The following is a 24,233-nucleotide window of genomic DNA, read 5'->3' on the forward strand; positions in this document are numbered from 1 at the left end:
ACCAAGGACTATAGAACACTCACTGATATAGAAACACTCACTGACTATAGAACACTCACTGACTATAGAACAGAAACATGACTGAATATAGAACACTCACTGACTATAGAACACTCACTGACTATAGAACACTCACTGACTATAGAACACTCACTGACTATAGAACACTCACTGATTATAGAACACTCACTGACTATAGAACACTCACTGACTATAGAACACTCACTGACTATAGAACACTCACTGACTATAGAACAGAACACTGACTGAATATAGAACAGAACACTCACTGAATATAGAACAGAACACTCACTGAATATAGAACAGAACACTGACTGAATATAGAACAGAACACTCACTGAATATAGAACAGAACACTGACTGAATATAGAACAGAACACTCACTGACTATAGAACACTCACTGACTATAGAACAGAACACTGACTGAATATAGAACAGAACACTCACTGAATATAGAACAGAACACTCACTGACTATAGAACAGAACACTGACTGAATATAGAACAGAACACTCACTGAATATAGAACACTCACTGACTATAGAACACTCACTGACTATAGAACACTCACTGACTATAGAACACTCACTGACTATAGAACACTCACTGACTATAGAACAGAACACTCACTGACTATAGAACAGAACACTGACTGAATATAGAACAGAACACTGACTGAATATAGAACAGAACACTCACTGAATATAGAACAGAACACTGACTGAATATAGAACAGAACACTGACTGAATATAGAATGCAGAGTCGCAGGCCATTCAGCAGAGACGGCTAGTGGATACATGACCATGAAGTGTCAAAACAATGACCACAACAGGATAATACTTACTAAGTCTTTTATAATCCTCAAGCAAGAAACTCCACTTTCTTGTCTTCATATCTAAACAAAAGAGAGAATATATAATATTACAAAGCACTATCCAAAACTTGATACTGATGAATATATGCAAATGAAATAATACACTTGAAAATAGTAGGAAAATTAACTAACAGGTCTAGGGCTGTGGCGGTCATGAAATAGTAGGAAAATTAACTAACAGGTCTAGGGCTGTGGCGGTCATGAAATAGTAGGAAAATTAACTAACAGGTCTAGGGCTGTGGCGGTCATGAAATAGTAGGAAAATTAACTAACAGGTCTAGGGCTGTGGCGGTCATGAAATAGTAGGAAAATTAACTAACAGGTCTAGGGCTGTGGCGGTCATGAAATAGTAGGAAAATTAACTAACAGGTCTAGGGCTGTGGCGGTCATGAAATAGTAGGAAAATTAACTAACAGGTCTAGGGCTGTGGCGGTCATGAAATAGTAGGAAAATTAACTAACAGGTCTAGGGCTGTGGCGGTCATGAAATAGTAGGAAAATTAACTAACAGGTCTAGGGCTGTGGCGGTCATGAAATTGTCAGCCGGTTATTGTCATGTCGAATGCCAGTCTCACGGTAATTGATCGTTAATAACAGAAATATGTTTAACAGCTCTTATGCACCACAGGCTAGTTCATTTAGCAGACAAGATAGAAGTCTCGTACCATTATTTGATATTATTGTAAGAATAATATAATTGAACTTAGCTGAATAAAATAGAACGGATATTTTCCCCATTCCGGAGTGTGTGCACATATGAAGTGTTGAGCGTAAAAGTAGGTCGATTTAGATGTGAATGACACAAACCTTAGAATGTGTAAGAAATCTAAAACATACAGGGCTGCATGATGCGACTCCAGGCTATTGACCATTTCAAACCGTTGCTCTCTGTTCCTTTCCTCAGGCTGCACACCCTGTTCTCTCATCAAGTCATCATATTCTCAATTTAATCTGGTCTTTGCTAATATGTAAAAATGTGTTTTGGATTTAGAATGGCCCGTTGTCAAATGGGAAGGAGCATGGTCAGGGGGAAAGGCATGTCATCCGTATGCTGCTTTCCTGCAGCTCACATCATGCTGGCTAGGCTACTCCGGTTTAATAGAGGAACAGCTGACAAAGACATAGAGCTGCAGCGCTAGGCTACTCCGGTTTAATAGAGGAACAGCTGACAGACATAGAGCAGCAGCGCTAGGCTACTCCGGTTTAATAGAGGAACAGCTGACAAAGACATAGAGCAGCAGCGCTAGGCTACTCCGGTTTAATAGAGGAACAGCTGACAAAGACATAGAGCAGCAGCGCTAGGCTACTCCGGTTTAATAGAGGAACAGCTGACAAAGACATAGAGCAGCAGCGCTAGGCTACTCCGGTTTAATAGAGGAACAGCTGACAAAGACATAGAGCAGCAGCGCTAGGCTACTCCGGTTTAATAGAGGAACAGCTGACAAAGACATAGAGCAGCAGCGCTAGGCTACTCCGGTTTAATAGAGGAACAGCTGACAAAGACATAGAGCAGCAGCTGGGATCCTCCTTTTTTTTAGCAGCAACCATCAGAGCTCTGCTTTCACACGGGATTGCATAAAGAAATGTCTGGGCTTATAAGAACACGTATTTCACGCCACACATCAACCACTAGTTGAGGAGCACGCCGCCTCTCTCTGCATGACAGGTGATAGTCCACCCAAACTCTGTATGCCATCCGAGACAGGATTGTGTCGAGGCACAGATCTGGGGAAGGGTACCAAAACATTTCTGCAGCATTGAAGGTCTCCAAGAACACAGTGGCCTCCATCATTCTTAAATGGAAGAAGTTTGGAACCACCAAGACTCTTCCTAGAGCTGCCCGGCCAAGCTGAGCAATCGGGGGAAGAAGGGCCTTGGTCAGGGAGGTGACCAAGAACCCGATGTTCACTCTGACAGCGCTCTAAAGTTCCTCTGTGGAGATGGGAGAATCTTACAGAAGGACAACCATCTATGCAGCACTTCAACCAATCAGGCCTTTATGGTAGAGTGTCCAGACGGAAGCCACTCTTCAGTAAAAAGCACGACAGCCTGTTTTTCCACAGCAGGGACTGGGAGACTAGTCAGGATCGAGGCAAAGATGAACTGAGAAAAGTACAGAGAAATCCTTGATGAAAACCTGCTCTAGAGCGCTCAGGACCTCAGACTGGGGGCGAAGATTCACCTTCAAACAGGATAACGACCCTAAGCACACAGGCTTAGACAGACAATTGAGCTCTGAGTACCAGGCCATTAGGATCTGATGGAGGGACAATAGAGCCCTGAGTACCAGGACATTAGGACCTGATGGAGGGACAACCAAACAGGATAACGACCCTAAGCACACAGGCTTAGACAGACAATTGAGCTCTGAGCACCAGGCCATTAGGATCTGATGAAGGGACAATAGAGCCCTGAGTACCAGGACATTAGGACCTGATGGAGGGACAACAGAGCCCTGAGTACCAGGACATTAGGACCTGATGGAGGGACAACAGAGCCCTGAGTACCAGGCCATTAGGACCTGATGGGGGGACAATAGAGCCCTGAGTACCAGGACATTAGGACCTGATGGAGGGACAACAGAGCCCTGAGTACCAGGCCATTAGGACCTGATGGAGGGACAACAGAGCCCTGAGTACAAGGCCATTAGGACCTGATGGAGGGACAACAGAGCCCTGAGTACCAGGACATTAGGACCTGATGGAGGGCCAACAGAGCCCTGAGTACCAGGCCATTAGGACCTGATGGAGGGACAATAGAGCCCTGAGTACCAGGCCAATAGTGACCTGATGGAGGGACAACAGAGCCCTGAGTACCAGGCCATTAGGACCTGATGGAGGGACAACAGAGCCCTGAGTACCAGGCCAAGTGACCTGATGGAGGGACAATAGAGCCCTGAGTACCAGGCCATTAGGACCTGATGGAGGGACAACAGAGCCCTGAGTACCAGGCCATTAGGACCTGATGGAGGGACAACAGAGCCCTGAGTACCAGGCCATTAGGACCTGATGGAGGGACAACAGAGCCCTGAGTACCAGGCCATTAGGACCTGATGGAGGGACAACAGAGCCCTGAGTACCAGGCCATTAGGACCTGATGGAGGGACAACAGAGCCCTGAGTACCAGGCTATTAGTGACCTCATGGTCATTAGCGACTTGGGTAAGCCTACTACCGAGGTCGACCGATTAATTAGGGCCGACTTCAAGTTTTCATAACAATTTCATAAATCAGAAATCGGTATTTTTGGGCGCCGTTTTTTTTTTTTTTTACACCTTTATTTAATCTTTATTTAACGAGGCAAGTCAGTTAAGAACACATTCGTATTCGTATGACGGCCTAGGAACATACGACAGATTTTTAACCTTGTCAGCTCGGGGGATCCAATCTTGCAACCTTACAGTTAACTAGTCCAATGCTCTAACACCTGATTACATTGCACTCTACGAGGAGCCTGCCTGTTACGCGAATGCAGTAAGCTAAGGTAAGTTGCTAGCTAGCATTAAACTTATCTTATAAAAAACAATCAATCAATGACTGTCATTGCTCCAATGTGTACTTAACCATAAACATCAATGCCTTTCTTAAAATCAATACACAAGTATATATTTTTAAACCTGCATATTTAGCTAAAAGAAATCCAGGTTAGCAGGCAATATTAACCAGGTGAAATTGTGTCATTTCTCTTGCGTTCATTGCACGCAGAGTCAGGGTATATGCAACAGTTTGGGCCGCCTGGCTCTTTGCGAACTAATTTGCCAGAATTTTAAAGAATTAAGATATAACATTGAAGGTTGTGCAATGTAACAGGAATATTTAGACTCATGGATGCCCCCCGTTAGATAAAATACGGAACGGAATAAACGTTTTGTTTTCGAGGTGATAGTTTCCGGATTAGTCAAAGGTATATGGTTTAGAGAGAAATAGTCGACGCGTTATAATTCCTTTAATAACTTTCGGCTGAACTTGAAAGGGGTTCCTTCGTTATTTTACCGTTCATGTCTTGATCTACTTCAAATAAGGTCTGTGTTTCGCGGGAGGAGCAGACTGACAGGGGACCATGCAGACAAGCTCTGCTTTCTGCACTACAACCTAAAACTTAACTGGGAATATTGAAGACCCATGAAAGCTGGTGGTTCGTTTTAACATATGTTCTCATGTTATTTCAGACTAAATTGATTTTATTTATGTATTATATTAAGTTAAAATAAAGGTGTTCATTGTTCATTCAGTATTGTTGCAATTGTCATTATTACAAAAATGTGTGTGTGTGTGTGTATGATATATATATATATAAATACATCGTTTTTTTTTAAAGTTTAAAAAAAAATTCTTTTAAATATATATATATATTTTTATTTTATTTTATTTAAATCGGCCGATTAAATCGGTATTGGCTTTTTTGCCCCCCAATAATCGTTATCGGCGTTGAAAAATCATAATCAGTCGACCTCTACTACCAACACATGTCCAGAGTGCATAAGAGAATATTACCATGACTGAATGGTCACGTGGATTTTGACTGTGGCCATGACTGCCGGTGTGGTGGTAATACTGTCACCGCAACAGTCCTAAAACAGGTTTCACTTACCATAGTTCTTGGAAGGCATCTGTTTGAATGCAGCGATGACGTCAACATGGTATCCAACGTCGACCTCGAAGCGTGATCGTGACACCAGGGTGGCGTGGCCCTGTAAGGTGGCCCCTGGTCTCTGCCAGCCACTACACAGCTTCAGCAGGGCCCCAAGCGCAGCAGTGTCACGGGACCGGCTAGACGCCGGCGCCACGTCAATACCCCCCACCAGAGGTTTCAGACATATACAGGAGATAGAGCCTGCCTCCTCCACTACAACAGGAAATACATGGGCCTTCTTAGATAGTCCCAAATGGCACTCTATTCCGTATACAGTGCACTACTTTGGACCAGAGCCCTACAGGGAGGAGAGTGTCTATTGGGACAAAGACAATATGTTTACTTGACCAATACATGTGATTATCTTCTTAAAGTATATGAGTGTGTAGGCCTCATACTTAGCTGACGATAGTCCTCAAGGCTGAAGTTCCACATCTTGGTAGCAGGGTCTGTTGGAGATAAAAGATAAAACAACAAGAAGACATAGAAAACGTAATCTAAGGGTATAGAATAGAAAATAAATATTAGTTATTACACCATATAGAGCTGTAATTCACCTTTCTACCGGACAAATCACCAGGATGAATTTAAATACATCCATTAAAAAACCTCACCATAGTTCCGAGAAGGGATGTTTTTGAACACAGCAATCAGCTCAGCATGGTAGCCGACTTCCACTCTGAAACGCTCCTCTGAGTGAGAGACACATTTCCCTCTGACTGTGACGGCAGGGGTCTTCACAGGTGGAGAGTTACTAACGTCAGTACTGCTGGAGGAAGGCTGCCGTCTCACAGCACTCTGGACAGATGGTGATGTGGCTCCATGTTTGGTTCCTTGTTTATAGAAACTACCAATGGCACTTCCAGAACTGGAAGACAGGCCAGAAGAAGAGGTCTTTGGATGAGGTTTAGAAACAGAGAAACTGCCAGTTGCACTTGTAGAAGTAGGATATGGACCCGGTAACACTGCTCTATTCGGCTGTGGAGGTTTGAACACAGAGGATACATTTTGGCATGATGAGGATGACTTGGCTCCATATGAACTACCAGTACCAGTGGAACCTCCAGAAATGGAAGATGATGGGCCACCTGTTGTCTTTGGCTGAAGAGGTTTGAACACTGAGGGGCTTCCTCCTGTTGACACATCTAACCCTTTCAAGGAATGTTGTCCCTTTGGGAGAGGTAGTGGGTCTATTACTTTGATCTGAGGAGACAAAGACAAAAAACAGTACATTAGAAACAAAAGTCATTGCCAACAGACAAACCAAAAACAAATATAACTGTACAAAACGTCAAGGTATCACTCCTCACCTGTTTAGTGGCAGTATGGGAGAAGAGTGAATTCTGTCCAGACTTGTCCCTTGGGCTAGAAAACAACTGGTTAGGTCTCCTGTCTTGACCCTGTGGAACATAATTCTGAAGCACAGTATTAGGTGGATGATGAGTTACTCCTGGTCGGGGAGTTGAGTTAGAAGGTGGACCAGAGTGAGGGTTAATGCCTTGCTGAGGAACACTGGCTGGGTTGTTGAGCCCTGATATGGGCGTCTGGTTGTTTGACTGAGCAGCCTGTCTCTGTGCTCTAATCGCTAAAGCTTTCCGTCTATTGTCCTCTATCTTCTGCTGCTGCTCTGCCGTCAAAGAGTTAGACATGGTTAATTATTAGCTAGCTATATAGCCTGCTAATTTGCTGGCACGTTAGGTTGTAGCTAGCTAGCTATCGTTAGCTTGCTAACAAGTCGGAAAAGTTCACAGCCCATATCGGTAAGCGAAATATGAATAAACAAGTAGCAGAGTTATCTAGCTATATTTAAATACGACATATTTTCGCTAACGACCTACGCTAAAACAACAAAAGCAGAAGTTCTTTGTAAGTATATTGACTAGTTTCTGGTTTCTTGTTTGGGATCTCTGCGAAGGAAGTGACGTTTAACAATAGCAAGTCACGTGGTGCAAATGTTCGGCGCTTTTATTTTTAAAAATGTTTTTTTTATTCTTTCAATGCCATTAGTTTTTCAATAAGAAACAGGCATATGTGCAGTGATACTATATATACATATCTGTGCCATTTGCAGTATTGGGAGTCATTCTCGCACATCACAAAGCCAGATCCTGACTAGAAAAGTGATGTATATTTCCTAAAGAAAATGTGATGTGATGTGCTTGCTAGCTTGTTTTAAATCGATTTATGGATGTGAAATTAGTTATAGTAGTGGTAGTGACTGGTTATAGTTATAGTTATAGTAGTGGTAGTGACTGGTTATAGTAGTGGTAGTGACTGGTTATAGTTATAGTAGTGGTAGTGACTGGTTATAGTAGTGGTAGTGACTGGTTATAGTAGTGGTAGTGACTGGTTATAGTAGTGGTAGTGACTGGTTATAGTTATAGTAGTGGTAGTGACTGGTTATAGTTATAGTAGTGGTAGTGACTGGTTATAGTTATAGTAGTGGTAGTGACTGGTTATAGTTATAGTAGTGGTAGTGACTGGTTATAGTAGTGGTAGTGTCTACAGTAGTAATGGTAGTGACTGGTTATAGTTATAGTAGTGGTAGTGTCTACAGTAGTAATGGTGGTGACTGGTTATAGTAGTGGTAGTGACTGGTTATAGTAGTGGTAGTGACTGGTTATAGTTATAGTAGTGGTAGTGACTGGTTATAGTTATAGTAGTGGTAGTGACTGGTTATAGTAGTGGTAGTGACTGGTTATAGTTATAGTAGTGGTAGTGTCTACAGTAGTAATGGCAGTGACTGGTTATAGTAGTGGTAGTGACTGGTTATAGTAGTGGTAGTGACTGGTTATAGTAGTGGTAGTGTCTACAGTAGTAATGGTAGTGACTGGTTATAGTAGTGGTAGTGACTGGTTATAGTAGTGGTAGTGACTGGTTATAGTAGTGGTAGTGACTGGTTATAGTAGTGGTAGTGACTGGTTATAGTTATAGTAGTGGTAGTGACTGGTTATAGTAGTGGTAGTGACTGGTTATAGTAGTGGTAGTGTCTACAGTAGTAATGGTAGTGACTGGTTATAGTAGTGGTAGTGACTGGTTATAGTTATAGTAGTGGTAGTGACTGGTTATAGTTATAGTAATGGTAGTGACTGGTTATAGTTATAGTAATGGTAGTGACTGGTTATAGTTATAGTAGTGGTAGTGACTGGTTATAGTTATAGTAGTGGTAGTGACTGGTTATAGTTATAGTAGTGGTAGTGACTGGTTATAGTTATAGTAGTGGTAGTGTCTACAGTAGTAATGGTAGTGACTGGTTATAGTAGTGGTAGTGACTGGTTATAGTAGTGGTAGTGACTGGTTATAGTTATAGTAGTGGTAGTGTCTACAGTAGTAATGGTAGTGACTGGTTATAGTAATGGTAGTGTCTACAGTAGTAGTGGTAGTGACTGGTTATAGTAGTGGTAGTGACTGGTTATAGTAGTGGTAGTGACTGGTTATAGTTATAGTAGTGGTAGTGACTGGTTATAGTTATAGTAGTGGTAGTGACTGGTTATAGTTATAGTAGTGGTAGTGACTGGTTATAGTTATAGTAGTGGTAGTGTCTACAGTAGTAATGGTAGTGACTGGTTATAGTAGTGGTAGTGACTGGTTATAGTAGTGGTAGTGACTGGTTATAGTTATAGTAGTGGTAGTGTCTACAGTAGTAATGGTAGTGACTGGTTATAGTAATGGTAGTGTCTACAGTAGTAGTGGTAGTGACTGGTTATAGTAGTGGTAGTGACTGGTTATAGTTATAGTAGTGGTAGTGACTGGTTATAGTTATAGTAGTGGTAGTGACTGGTTATAGTTATAGTAGTGGTAGTGACGGATTATAGTAGTGGTAGTGTCTACAGTAGTAATGGTAGTGACTGGTTATAGTTATAGTAGTGGTAGTGTCTACAGTAGTAATGGTAGTGACTGGTTATAGTAGTGGTAGTGACTGGTTATAGTTATAGTAGTGGTAGTGTCTACAGTAGTAATGGTAATGACTGGTTATAGTAGTGGTAGTGTCTACAGTAGTAATGGTAGTGACTGGTTATTCTTCAAATAGTAGTAGATAGATGGAAAAATTGATTGATTGTTTGGTTGAAAGTTGGTTTGGTACCTAACTTGAATGGTTGAAGAGTTACTGTTGGTGGGTTATTTTATGCTAATTAATGCAATGTTATATATATATATATATAATTGATCAAATAAATCTAGAGTTGTGCTCTGCCTTTTGCAAGCACGTTTAATCAGAATATTGTAGCGTGTGTTCTGTATCTTGTAGGCTATGCTGGACATACGGACCCTACATTGACAGGCATGACGATGGCTGGCTTCCTCCTTTTGTTATTCTGAGCAGATCGTTGTCCCGCTCTGCATCCCTCCTTGCTGTGGTGACGTGCTGTGCTTGGGAGCTGTCCCAGGAATCATGGCACTGAAACAGCAGCGTGAGCACAAAATCAGCAGCCAATGATCACACAGACAGACACCTAGAAGGAATGCATGCACCTGACATTAGGACAGTCCGAAAGCTGGGATGAAATATAATTTTTGGAAACACATGCACCATTCTGTTCTTTAAACATGGACATTCGGTGGTTACGAAAGCGACGGTGATGTATTGAACTAACTAACGACAACCAGGCTACTGGAAGCTTTGAACAGCATGCCAACGACAGACAGAGTTTCGCTTTGTCTAGCTTCGGATAGTTATCTATGAACAGATATCGGATTATCCTGACAGATTTTTGATACACCATTTGTGATGAATGGCACATCGATGAGAAACTCACACAGGTATTCTCAATGGTTATCCACCAGACATCAACAATGAACCAATGGGATGATCTCTAGGACCACTCTGGAAGATACTGCGGGATTAGACTAATCTTTGGTGATGAAATTATGAACGCCTGTTTGAACTATTCATTGATGTTTTAGCCGAAACAATATCCACTGTCTTCAGATACTTGTTTGCACCAATGGAATATGTTATTAATGGGAAAGGTGCCAAGGCAGTTTGGACTTTTTGGGGGGTAACACTTCCCGTAAGTAGACATCACATTTTATTCGATGATTTGTAGAGGAGCTTTTTAGCCTCAGTGTCATCGCATGGTGCTGCTAATTCCTCAGTGATGCTGCGTGGTCCAGAAATGCTGAAGAGCCGCTGTTGCGTCCTATTTGGTGACCTGAAGGTGCTGTTACTCCGGCCCCTGACTCCGGCATTGATCCCCATGACCGGACACATACCGGACAGCCATGGGGTCCCTTCAGACGTCAGTGTACCGGACGACAACACGTTAACGGCCCATCAGGGGCCGGGGGACATTTGGACTGCCCCGCCACCGGGGGGTGCCAGCGGGCCGGAGAGAGACAGACTGGCGGGTGGCTCAGGCTGGGTGGATGTGGCAGCGGCAGAGCCATCGGGGGTATTACACTGCAGCAGCTCCTCTGATAGCTGGGCTAAGGACAAGCTGGAACAGAGGTTCTCCATGTGCAGTTATAGTGAGAGTGGCAGCATCAGGACACCTGTCTGCAGGATCTGCTTCCAGGGACCTGAAACGGTGATATTGAATAGACCCTTAACACAACACGGGCTTTGTTTTGCTGATATGATCTGAGTCCTCGGGTGGCATCACCCAAGAGCCAGGGTAGGGTTAGTGTCAGAATCGTCAGCTGTCATGTGGCTGAGGAGCTTTTCATCTCAGTAAAGGCTACTTATTTTATTAGACATTTTGTCTGAAATAATGTCCCTCAGACTTTCCTTTGAGTAATAATCCTACACTGCTCCAGTACCCTCAGAATGGCTCCCCTGCAACCCGCCTCCATCTGTAAGGCATGCGTGGAGAGAGCCCAAATCAGTGGGTGGTCTGTGGTCTCTGGGTAAACAGGGGTCACCATATCAGTGGTCTCTGGGCAGATTAACCATCTGTCCCTCTGGTTGATTAATTAGAGACAAACAGGACTACCAAAACAGATTTATAGACTTACATTGATTGTGAACACAATCACATAGAAGCAATTACATGCATGAGAAATCAAATCATGTTTCCCACTCTTTCACACACTGCCTGAAACAGTACAGAACACAGGGAAGTCGGGGAACTGTAGCTAAGACTATATTCTCCCGTCTTATAGTCATGCTATTGTTTGTCTTGGAGACGATATTGATTAATATGTCTCACTACACTATTCAGGAGGAACATGAGAGACAATAATGAAGGTTAACAGAAGTCAGAAGATTTCCTCTCCCTCGTCCAACTCATCATGTCATGCAAACTGGAACCCTTGTTTTTCACAACTTCCAATAAGTTCCAACTCCCATTCTTGACTTTAGTTATCAGATTGTCCTCTTAACTCACCCAGTTGTTCTGAACTTAGCTGGAGGACTGACTAGTTATCAGATTGTCCTCTTAACTCACCCAGTTGTTGTGTTCTTAGCTGGAGTGCAGCTCATTATTGGCATGTTTCTCCTGCAGTCAAGTTACAGCTCGGGGTGCATTCCAATGGCACCCTAATACCTTTGTAGTGGACTACTTTTGACCAGGGCCGATAGGGAACAGGGGGTCGCGTTTGGGACACCTAGTGTAAAGAATGAGAGAACACAGAGAGGCGATGTGACATGAAGTGACCCTCTGAAATCCCTGGAGTTTAATAATAAATAACATGTCAAATGCACCCCCGACACTAGAAACCAAACACTGTTAAAGCGTTGAAGTTGTTTTTCTCAGCCAGGAAATTGGTATTCAACACAAGCCAGAGAGGAAGCACGTAAAGAGAGGAGGGACTCTTCAAGGCCACACTTCACTGAGAGTGATTCACACGGAGCTTTGTTTTATTCAGTAGTGTTCTCTCAGGTTATGTCCTAAATGGCAGCCTATTCCCTGTATAGTGCACTACTTTTGACCAGTGTCAAAAGTACATTATCTCTGTATTTCCTCTCTACTCTGTATTTCCTCTCTCCTCTGTATTTCCTCTCTGCTCTGTATTTCCTGTCTACTCTGTATTTCCTCTCTGCTCTGTATTTCCTCTCTACTCTGTATTTCCTCTCTACTCTGTATTTCCTCTCTACTCAGTATGTCCTGTCTGCTCAGTATTTCCTCTCTGCTCTGTATTTTGTCTGTATTTCCTCTGTATTTCCTCTCTACTCTGTATTTCCTCTGTATTTCCTCTCTCCTCTGTATTTCCTCTGTATTTCCTCTCTCCTCTATTTCCTCTGTATTTCCTCTCTGCTCTGTATTTCCTGTCTGCTCTGTATTTCCTCTCTCCTCTGTATTTCCTCTGTATTTGCTCTCTCCTCTGTATTTCATCTGTATTTCCTCTCTGCTCTGTATTTCCTCTCTCCTCTGTATTTCCTCTGTATTTCCTCGGTATTTCCTCTCTACTCTGTATTTCCTCTGTATTTCCTCTCTACTCTGTATTTCCTCTGTATTTCCTCTCTGCTCTGTATTTCCTCTCTGCTCTGTATTTCCTGTCCGCTCTGTATTTCCTCTCTGCTCTGTATTTCCTGTCCGCTCTGTATTTCCTCTCTGCTCTGTATTTCCTCTCTACTCTGTATTTCAGCATCCTGTTTCTATCCATCCAGTCATCCTAGCATGCTTGTGTGTTTCTATCCATCCAGTCCCTCTAAGCAAAAAAGCTATGTAATCCTGTTCAATATACAACAACAGTCAAAAGTTTGGGCACACCTACTCATTCAAGTTTTTATTTTATTTTTACTATTTTCTACATTGTAGAATAATAGCGAACACATCAAACATATGAAATAACACATATGGAATCATGTAGTAACCAAAAAACTGTTAAACAAATCAAAATATATTTTATATTTGAGATTCTTCAAAGTAGCCACCCTTTGCCTTGATGGCAGCTTTGCACACTCTTGGCATTCTGTCAACCAGCTTCACGAAGTAGTCACCTGGAATGCATTTCAATTAACAGGTGTGCCTTGTTAAAAGTTAATTTGTGGAATTTATTTCCTTATTTTCCTTTCCTTAAGTGAATCAGTTGTGTTGTCACAAGGTAAGGGTGGTATACAGAAGATAGCCCTATTTGGTAAAAGACAAAGTCCATATTGTGGCAAGAACAGCTCAAATAGGCAAAGAGAAACGACAGTCCATCATTACTTTAAGACATGAAGGTCAGTAAATCCGGAAAAATTCAAGAACTTTGAAAGTTTCTTCAAGTGCAGTCACAAAAACTATCAAGTACTATGATGAAACTGGCTCTCATGAGGACCGCCACAGGAAAGGAAGACCCAGAGTTACCTCTGCTGCAGGGGATAAGTTCATTAGAGTTACCAGCCTCAGAAATTGTAACCCAAATAAATCAAATGTATTCATAAAGCCCTTCTTACATCAGCCGATGTCACAAAGTGCTGTACAGAAACCCAGCCTAAAACCCCAAACAGCAAGCAATGCAGGTGTAGAAGCACGGTGGCTAGGAAAAACTCCCTAGAAAGGCAGAAACCTAGGAAGAAACATAGAGAGGAACCAGACTCTGAGGGGTGGCCAGTCCTCTTCTGGCTGTGCTGGGGGGAGATTATAACAGGACATGGCCAAGATGTTCAAACGTTCATAGATGACCAGCAGGGTCATCAGCTGATGTAAGAAGGGCTTTATAAATACATTTGATTGAGTGAGAGAGAGAGAGGGAGGGAGAGAAAGAGAGAGAGAGAGAGAGAATCAGAGGGAGCATACTTAAATTCACACAGGACGCCGGATAAGACAGGAGAAATACTCCAGATATAACAGACTCTCCCTAGCCCCCCGACACATAAACTATTGCAGCATAATTACTGGAGGCTGAGACAGGAGGGGTCAGGAGACACTGTGGCCCCATCTGACTATACCCCCGGACAGGGCCAACCAGGCAGGATATAACCCCACCCACTTTGCCAAAGCACAGCCCCCACACCACTAGAGGGATATCTTCAAACCACCAACTTACCATCCTGAGACAAGACCGAGTATAGCCCACAAAGATCTCCGCCACGGCATGAACCCGAGGGGGGCACCAACCCGGACAGGAAGATCATGTCAGAGACTCAACCCACTCGATTGAAGCACCCATCTCCACATGTGTGGTTCCCACCGTGAAGCATGGAGAAGGAAGTGTGATGGTGTGGGGGTGCTTTGCTGGTGACACTGTCTGTGATTTATTTAGAACTCAAGGCACACTTAACCAGCATGGCAATCTCAGCATTCTGCATCATCCCATCCCATCTGGTTTGCGCTTAGTTGGACTATCATTTGTTTTTCAACAGGACAATGACCCAACACACCTCCAGACAGTGTAAGGGCTATTTGACCAATAAGGAGAGTGATGGAGTGCTGCATCAGATGACCTGGCCTCCACAATCACCTGACCTCAACCCAACTGAGATGGTTTGGGATGAGTCGGACCGCAGAGTGAAGGAAAAGCAGCCAACAAGTGCTCAGCATATTTGGGAACTCCTTCAAGACTGTTGCAAATGCATTCCAGGTGAAATTGGTTAAGAGAATGCCAAGAGTGTACAAAGCTGTCATCAAGGCAAAGGGTGGCTACTTTGAAGAATCTCAAATTTAAATCATATTTTGATTTGTTTATCAGTTTTTTGGTTACTACATGATTCCATATGTGTTATAGTTTTGATGTCTTCACTATTATTCTACAATGTAGAAAATAGTACAAATAAAGAAAAACTGGTGTGTCCAAACTTTTGACTGGTCCTGTATGATGCCAGTGAGGAATTATGGGCCTTTGATTTCAACTGCTGTGTAATGTATTGTGTCCCGCAGGGGGAGCTGCTGAGCCCGTGTCGCTGCAGTGGGTCGGTCCGCTGTACCCACCAGCCCTGCCTCATCAAGTGGATCAGTGAGAGAGGGTCCTGGGCCTGTGAGCTCTGCTACTACAAGTACCAGGTCATCAGCACCAGCACCAGGAACCCACTACAGGTGAGCTACCACGCCAGCAGTAAAATTAAAAACAGATCAAATACACCCTATAGAACAGCGGGGATGTGACGAGACACACAGCCACAGACACACGCATACACACACACACAGGTACAATAGAGACACACGCATACACATATCTACACACACACATGCACACACACACACACACACACATTGATGCTGTAGATAAGTGGTAGTGGTGGCCTGAGGGCACACACTTAATCAAATCAAATGTATTCATTCTTACATCAGCTGATGTCACAAAGTGCTGTACAGAAACCCGGCCTAAAACCACAAACAGCAAGCAATGCAGGTGTAGAAGCACGGTGGCTAGGAAAAACTTTGTGAAATCTGTTGTGAATGTGTTGTAATGTTTTAAAAATTGTATATAACTGCCTTAAGTGTGTAAGTGTAGCTGCTGCCTTGGCAGGAACTAATGGGGATCCATAATAAACCCCAGGAAGAGTAGCTGCTGCCTTGGCAGGAACTAATGGGGATCCATAATAAACCCCAGGAAGAGTAGCTGCTGCCTTGGCAGGAACTAATGGGGATCCATAATAAACCCCAGGAAGAGTAGCTGCTGCCTTGGCAGGAACTAATGGGGATCCATAATAAACCCCAGGAAGAGTAGCTGCTGTCTTGGCAGGAACTAATGGGGATCCATAATAAACCCCAGGAAGAGTAGCTGCTGCCTTGGCAGGAACTAATGGGGATCCACAATAAACCCCAGGAAGAGTAGCTGCTGTCTTGGCAGGAACTAATGGGGATCCATAATAAACCCCAGGAAGAGTAGCTGCTGCCTTGACAGGAACTAATGGGGATCCATAATAAACCCCAGGAAGAGTAGCTGCTGCCTTGGCAGGAATTAATGGGGATCCATAATAAACCCCAGGAAGAGTAGCTGCTGCCTTGGCAGGAACTAATGGGGATCCATAATAAACCCCAGGAAGAGTAGCTGCTGCCTTGGCAGGAACTAATGGGGATCCATAATAAACCCCAGGAAGAGTAGCTGCTGCCTTGGCAGGAACTAATGGGGATCCATAATAAACCCCAGGAAGAGTAGCTGCTGCCTTGACAGGAACTAATGGGGATCCATAATAAACCCCAGGAAGAGTAGCTGCTGCCTTGGCAGGAACTAATGGGGATCCATAATAAACCCCAGGAAGTGTAGCTGCTGCCTTGGCAGGAACTACTGGGGATCCATAATAAACCCCAGGAAGAGTAGCTGTTGTCTTGGCAGGAAGTAATGAGGATCCATAATAAACCCCAGGAAGAGTAGCTGCTGCCTTGACAGGAACTAATGGGGATCCATAATAAACCCCAGGAAGAGTAGCTGTTGTCTTGGCAGGAAGTAATGAGGATCCATAATAAACCCCAGGAAGAGTAGCTGCTGCCTTGGCAGGAACTAATGGTGATCCATAATAAACCCCAGGAAGAGTAGCTGCTGTCTTGGCAGGAACTAATGGGGATCCATAATAAACCCCAGGAAGAGTAGCTGCTGCCTTGGCAGGAACTAATGGGGATCCATAATAAACCCCAGGAAGAGTAGCTGCTGCCTTGGCAGGAACTAATGGGGATCCATAATAAACCCTAGGAAGAGTAGCTGCTGCCTTGACAGGAACTAACGGGGATCCATAATAAACCCCAGGAAGAGTAGCTGCTGCCTTGGCAGGAACTAATGGGGATCCATAATAAACCCCAGGAAGAGTAGCTGCTGCCTTGGCAGGAACTAATGGCGATTCATAATAAACCCATTACAGCAGTAGATCTCATTTTCAAACAGACAACGGTGTATTTGTGTTTACAGTATCTCCGTCCCTCCCTCAGTGGCAGTCCATCTCCCTGGCGGTGATAGAGAAGGTTCAGATAGCGGCAGCGGTTCTGGGGTCTATGTTCCTGGTGGCCAGTCTGTCCTGGCTGGTCTGGTCGTCCTTCAGTCCCTCGGCACGCTGGCAGAGACATGACCTGCTTTTCCAGATCTGCTACGGCATGTACGGATTCATGGACATCGTCTGCTTCGGTGAGACTGAGCCCTATTCTAGTTTACAACCGTGGCTCACTGACAGTGAATGTAATGGATGGCAGTTGCTTGTTCGTCAGATTATCTCACTGCGAAATCCCCTTACTGTATGTGAGTGGAATGCTAAAAACACTGAGAGAATGAATGGCACAAATGATTAATTATTATTTGATAGATCTGTATAGTTTTGCCTTCAGGTCTAATGTGAGAATACTTTGTCATTATATATTGATTTAGTTCATCTGGGCTTTAATCCTTTACTCCAGAGGTAGGCAACTCAGTTCCTGGAATGCCTCAGGAACGGTAGGATTTTGTCCCCAGTAGGCATCACACGAGTACAACTGAGCTGATTGATCAGTGATTGACTAAATTCAACACCCATGGTCTTCCAGGTCAGTTCAATCTAAAACATGAAGTGGGTTGTCCACCCCTGATGTAGGACCAGGTTTGTCTACCCCTGATGTAGGACCAGGGTTGTCTACCCGTTGATGTAGGACCAGGGTTGTCTACCCGTTGATGTAGGACCAGGGTTGTCTACCCCTGATGTAGGACCAGGGTTGTCTACCCCTGATGTAGGACCAGGGTTGTCCACCCCTGATGTAGGACCAGGGTTGTCTACCCGTTGATGTAGGACCAGGGTTGTCTACCCGTTGATGTAGGACCAGGGTTGTCCACCCCTGATGTAGGACCAGGGTTGTCTACCCCTGATGTAGGACCAGGGTTGTCTACCCCTGATGTAGGACCAGGGTTGTCTACCCATTAATGTAGGACCAGGGTTGTCTACCCGTTGATGTAGGACCAGGGTTGTCTACCCCTGATGTAGGACCAGGGTTGTCTACCCGTTGATGTAGGACCAGGGTTGTTCACCCCTGATGTAGGACCAGGGTTGTCTACTCCTGATGTAGGACCAGGGTTGTCTACCCCTGATGTAGGACCAGGGTTGTCTACACATTGATGTAGGACCAGGGTTGTCTACCCGTTGATGTAGGACCAGGGTTGTCTACCCGTTGATGTAGGACCAGGGTTGCCTACCCATTGATGTAGGAACAGGGTTGTCTACCTGTTGATGTAGGACCAGGGTTGTCTACCCCTGATGTAGGATCAGGGTTGTCTACCCGTTGATGTAGGACCAGGGTTGCCTACCCATTGATGTAGGAACAGGGTTGTCTACCTGTTGATGTAGGACCAGGGTTGTCTACCCCTGATGTAGGACCAGGGTTGTCTACTCCTGATGTAGGACCAGGGTTGTCTACCCCTGATGTAGGACCAGGGTTGTCTACCTGTTGATGTAGGACCAGGGTTGTCTACCCCTGATGTAGGACCAGGGTTGTCTACTCCTGATGTAGGACCAGGGTTGTCCACCCCTGATGTAGGACCAGGGTTGTCCACCCCTGATGTAGGATCAGGGTTGTCTACCCGTTGATGTAGGACCAGGGTTGTCTACTCCTGATGTAGGACCAGGGTTGTCTACCCCTGATGTAGGACCAGGGTTGTCTACACCTGATGAAGATAGTGACTGTGGCCCTTAAGGACCAGGGTTGCCTACCCCTGATGTAGGACCAGGGTTGTCTACCCCTGATGTAGGACCAGGGTTGTCTACACCTGATGAAGATAGTGACTGTGGCCCTTCAGGACCAGGGTTGCCTACCCCTGATGTAGGACCAGGGTTGTCTACCCCTGATGAAGATAGTGACTGTGGCCCTTCAGGACCAGGGTTGCCTACCCCTGATGTAGGACCAGGGTTGTCTACCCCTGATGAAGATAGTGACTGTGGCCCTTCAGGACCAAGGTTGCCTACCCATTGATGTAGGACCAGGGTTGTCTACCTCTGATGTACTCTGTTAAGTCTTTAGTTTTAAAGATACTGTAACTTATTCCTTTCCGCAGATCAATTCATCCTCTGCAGTGTTTTATATACACTGACTAGAGTCCTTGTTAGGTCTGGAGAGTGAGTCTGTCTGGTAGATGACTGACTAGAGTCCTTGTTAGGGCTGGAGAGTGTGAGTCTGTCAGGTAGATGACTGACTAGAGTCCTTGTTAGGGCTGGAGAGTGTGAGTCTGTCTGGTAGATGACTGACTAGAGTCCTTGTTAGGGCTGGAGAGTGTGAGTCTGTTTGATAGATGACTGACTAGAGTCCTTGTTAGGTCTGGAGAGTGTGAGTCTGTCTGGTAGATGACTGACTAGAGTCCTTGTTAGGTCTGGAGAGTGAGAGTCTGTCTGGTAGATGACTGACTAGAGTCCTTGTTAGGTCTGGAGAGTGAGAGTCTGTCTGGTAGATGACTGACTAGAGTCATTGTTAGGGCTGGAGAGTGTGAGTCTGTCTGATAGATGACTGACTAGAGTCCTTGTTAGGGCTGTAGAGTGTGATGCTGTCTGGTAGATGACTGACTAGAGTCATTGTTAGGGCTGGAGAGTGTGAGTCTGTCTGGTAGATGACTGACTAGAGTCCTTGTTAGGGCTGTAGAGTGTGATGCTGTCTGGTAGATGACTGACTAGAGTCCTTGTTAGGGCTGGAGAGTGTGAGTCTGCCTGGTAGATGACTGACTAGAGTCCTTGTTAGGGCTGGAGAGTGTGAGTCTGCCTGGTAGATGACTGACTAGAGTCCTTGTTAGGGCTGGAGAGTGTGAGTCTGTCTGGTAGATGACTGACTAGAGTCCTTGTTAGGGCTGGAGAGTGTGAGTCTGTCTGATAGATGACTGACTAGAGTCCTTGTTAGGTCTGGAGAGTGTGAGTCTGTCTGGTAGATGACTGACTAGAGTCCTTGTTAGGTCTGGAGAGTGAGAGTCTGTCTGGTAGATGACTGACTAGAGTCCTTGTTAGGGCTGGAGAGTGTGAGTCTGTCTGGTAGATGACTGACTAGAGTCCTTGTTAGGTCTGGAGAGTGTGAGTCTGTCTGGTAGATGACTGACTAGAGTCCTTGTTAGGGCTGGAGAGTGTGAGTCTGTTTGATAGATGACTGACTAGAGTCCTTGTTAGGTCTGGAGAGTGTGAGTCTGTCTGGTAGATGACTGACTAGAGTCCTTGTTAGGTCTGGAGAGTGAGAGTCTGTCTGGTAGATGACTGACTAGAGTCCTTGTTAGGTCTGGAGAGTGAGAGTCTGTCTGGTAGATGACTGACTAGAGTCATTGTTAGGGCTGGAGAGTGTGAGTCTGTCTGATAGATGACTGACTAGAGTCCTTGTTAGGGCTGTAGAGTGTGATGCTTTCTGGTAGATGACTGACTAGAGTCATTGTTAGGGCTGGAGAGTGTGAGTCTGTCTGGTAGATGACTGACTAGAGTCCTTGTTAGGGCTGTAGAGTGTGATGCTGTCTGGTAGATGACTGACTAGAGTCCTTGTTAGGGCTGTAGAGTGTGATGCTGTCTGATAGATGACTGACTAGAGTCATTGTTAGGGCTGGAGAGTGTGAGTCTGTCTGGTAGATGACTGACTAGAGTCCTTGTTAGGGCTGGAGAGTGTGAGTCTGTCTGGTAGATGACTGACTAGAGTCCTTGTTAGGTCTGGAGAGTGAGAGTCTGTCTGATAGATGACTGACTAGAGTCCTTGTTAGGGCTGGAGAGTGTGAGTCTGTCTGGTAGATGACTGACTAGAGTCCTTGTTAGGGCTGGAGAGTGTGAGTCTGCCTGGTAGATGACTGACTAGAGTCCTTGTTAGGGCTGGAGAGTGTGAGTCTGTCTGGTAGATGACTGACTAGAGTCCTTGTTAGGGCTGGAGAGTGAGAGTCTGTCTGGTAGACGACTGACTAGAGTCCTTGTTAGGGCTGGAGAGTGTGAGTCTGTCAGGTAGATGACTGACTAGAGTCCTTGTTAGGGCTGGAGAGTGTGAGTCTGTCAGGTAGATGACTGACTAGAGTCCTTGTTAGGGCTGGAGAGTGAGAGTCTGTCTGGTACATGACTGACTAGAGTCCTTGTTAGGGCTGGAGAGTGTGAGTCTGTCTGGTAGATGACTGACTAGAGTCCTTGTTAGGGCTGGAGAGTGTGAGTCTGTTTGATAGATGACTGACTAGAGTCCTTGTTAGGTCTGGAGAGTGTGAGTCTGTCTGGTAGATGACTGACTAGAGTCCTTGTTAGGGCTGGAGAGTGTGAGTCTGTCAGGTAGATGACTGACTAGAGTCCTTGTTAGGGCTGGAGAGTGTGAGTCTGCCTGGTAGATGACTGACTAGAGTCCTTGTTAGGGCTGGAGAGTGTGAGTCTGCCTGGTAGATGACTGACTAGAGTCCTTGTTAGGGCTGGAGAGTGTGAGTCTGTCTGGTAGATGACTGACTAGAGTCCTTGTTAGGGCTGGAGAGTGAGAGTCTGTCTGGTAGATGACTGACTAGAGTCCTTGTTAGGGCTGGAGAGTGTGAGTCTGTCTGGTAGATGACTGACTAGAGTCCTTGTTAGGGCTGGAGAGTGTGAGTTGGATCAGGATCAGTTCAACTGTTTTTTGATTCAGAAGGCTGTAGGATCAGATTTCTCTATGTAGTAAGACTCTATGTAGTAAGACTCTATGTAATAAGACTATGTAATAAGACTCTATGTAGTAAGACTCTATGTAATAAGACTCTATGTAATACGACTCTATGTAATACGACTCTATGTAGTAAGACTCTATGTAATAAGACTCTATGTAGTAAGACTCTATGTAGTAATACTCTATGTAGTAAGACTCTATGTAATAAGACTATGTAATAAGACTCTATGTAGTAAGACTCTATGTAGTAAGACGCTATGTAATAAGACTATGTAATAAGACTCTATGTAATAACACTCTATGTAGTAATACTCTATGTAATAAGACGCTATGTAGTAATACTCTATGTATTAACACTCTATGTAATACGACTATATGTAGTAAGACTCTATGTAGTAAGACTCTATGTAGTAAGAATCTATGTAGTAATACTTTATGTAGTAAGACTCTATGTAGTAAGACTCTATGTAATAAGACTCTATGTAATACGACTCTATGTAATAAGACTATTTAGTAAGACTCTATGTAGTAATACTCTATGTAATAAGACGCTATGTAGTAATACTCTATGTATTAACACTCTATGTAATAAGACTCTATGTAGTAAGACTCTATGTAGTAAGACTCTATGTAGTAAGACTCTATGTAATAAGACTCTATGTAATAAGACTCTATGTAGTAAGACTCTATGTAGTAAGACTCTATGTAGTAAGACTCTATGTAATAAGACTCTATGTAGTAAGACTCTATGTAGTAAGACTCTATGTAGTAAGACTCTATGTAGTAAGACTCTATGTAATAAGACTCTATGTAATAAGACTCTATGTAGTAAGACTATATGTAGTAAGACTATGTAGTAAGACTCTATGTAATACGACTCTATGTAATAAGACTCTATGTAATAAGACTCTATGTAGTAAGACTCTATGTAGTAAGACTATATGTAGTAATACTCTATGTAGTAAGACTCTATGTAATACGACTCTATGTAATAAGACTCTATGTAGTAAGACTCTATGTAGTAAGACTCTATGTAGTAAGACTCTATGTAGTAATACTCTATGTAGTAAGACTCTATGTAATACGACTCTATGTAATAAGACTCTATGTAGTAAGACTCTATGTAGTAAGACTCTATGTAGTAAGACTATATGTAGTAATACTCTATGTAGTAAGACTCTATGTAATAAGACTCTATGTAGTAAGACTCTATGTAGTAAGACTCTATGTAGTAAGACTCTGTGTAGTAATACTCTATGTAGTAAGACTCTATGTAGTAAGACTCTATGTAATAAGACTCTATGTAATAAGACTCTATGTAGTAAGACTCTATGTAGTAAGATCCTGACTGTGCTTCTGATTGTTTGATGCAGGATTATCTGACTAATATTCATATCTCTTATCTTCCGCTGCAGCTCTAATCATCCATGAAGGACCTTCAGTGTTCCGTATCTTTAACCGGTGGCGGGCTGTCAACCAGCAGTGGAAGGTTCTCAACTACGACAAGACCGCTGACAGTGAGGACCTGAAGACAGCAGCCACAGTGCGGACTCTCTCTCAGCCTCAGTCTAGCCAGAGAAACCAGCCTGGGACAGGACTAGGACTATCCTCCGCCACCTCCCCTCTGGCTGCTGCCGCCACAGCACCGGACTTAGCTACAGCATCACCAGCCACAGGGATAGGGCTGGTCACACAGGGTTCCACTGAGCAGGCCAGTGGGACAGCTGGACCAGACCAACACTGTGCTGCCTACAATATCCTCCACCTCCTCAGCCACCTGAGGCAGCCAGAGGCCCACGGCCACCCCAACCACAGCACCCGGGAGCTGGTCATGAGAGTCACTACAGTCTGAGGCTCTGACTGAGGCCTTGTCAGGGAGAGATTTGACATTGAAATGGAAGGCCTTGGTCTAAAAAAAAAAGTTTAAAATCCATCGTTGATGACCTTAAAGACAGTTTGAAATGTACTGGGGGGGGGGGGGGGGGGGGGGGGGGGCTGGTCCAACTCAAGGTGTCATACAAAAAAATGCAACATAAAAAACATGACCCCTCTGTGGGAACGTCTGTGGGGGGGTGTCTATGTCTATAGTAAAGCCCTTTAGTGGGGAAAAACTCATTTTAATTGGCTGGGCCTGGCTCCCAGTGGGTGGGCCTATGCCCTCCAACACCCACCAATGGCTGCGCCCCTGCCCAGTCATGTGAAATCCATAGATTAGGGCTTAATACATTTATTTAAATTGTCTGATTTCCTTATATGAACTGTAACTCAGTAAAATCTTTGAAATTGTTGCATGTTGCTTTTATAATTTTGTTCAGTATATTAGACTGGAGTGGA

General features: G+C 44.2%; 2 protein-coding genes across 2 annotated transcripts in view; one reads left to right on the top strand and one right to left on the bottom strand.

Annotated features, from left to right (window-relative positions):
* LOC120036442 (SWI/SNF-related matrix-associated actin-dependent regulator of chromatin subfamily A-like protein 1) overlaps positions 1-7,439 on the bottom strand; it is a 14,885-nt gene extending 7,446 nt beyond the window's left edge. The window contains exons 1-5 of the mRNA XM_038982880.1: positions 6,837-7,439; positions 6,141-6,729; positions 5,925-5,975; positions 5,485-5,739; positions 867-917 (exon numbers count right to left, since the gene is read on the bottom strand). Coding sequence (XP_038838808.1) covers positions 867-917; positions 5,485-5,739; positions 5,925-5,975; positions 6,141-6,729; positions 6,837-7,175 — 1,285 coding nt within the window. The 5' untranslated portion in view covers positions 7,176-7,439. The remainder of the gene's footprint in view (positions 1-866; positions 918-5,484; positions 5,740-5,924; positions 5,976-6,140; positions 6,730-6,836) is intronic.
* A 3,186-nt stretch (positions 7,440-10,625) lies between these two features.
* On the top strand, positions 10,626-23,825 carry LOC120036439 (E3 ubiquitin-protein ligase MARCHF4-like). The gene is made up of 4 exons (XM_038982874.1): positions 10,626-11,054; positions 15,270-15,425; positions 17,256-17,448; positions 23,315-23,825. Exons 1-4 carry the CDS (start codon positions 10,626-10,628, stop codon positions 23,749-23,751), a joined length of 1,215 nt encoding a protein of 404 aa, XP_038838802.1. The 3' UTR covers positions 23,752-23,825.
* Positions 23,826-24,233: the final 408 nt, after the last annotated feature.

The sequence above is a fragment of the Salvelinus namaycush genome, unplaced genomic scaffold (genome assembly GCF_016432855.1).
Source record: "Salvelinus namaycush isolate Seneca unplaced genomic scaffold, SaNama_1.0 Scaffold133, whole genome shotgun sequence".
Taxonomy (NCBI): Eukaryota; Metazoa; Chordata; class Actinopteri; order Salmoniformes; family Salmonidae; genus Salvelinus; species Salvelinus namaycush.

Bases quoted from the DNA above. Each gene is read 5' to 3' on its own strand.
- LOC120036439 (XM_038982874.1), top strand. From the start codon at position 10,626: ATGCTGCGTGGTCCAGAAATGCTGAAGAGCCGCTGTTGCGTCCTATTT. The intron at 11,055-15,269 runs GTGATATTGAAT...TGTGTCCCGCAG, and splicing joins GCTTCCAGGGACCTGAAACG to GGGGAGCTGCTGAGCCCGTG. The intron at 15,426-17,255 runs GTGAGCTACCAC...TCCCTCCCTCAG, and splicing joins GCACCAGGAACCCACTACAG to TGGCAGTCCATCTCCCTGGC.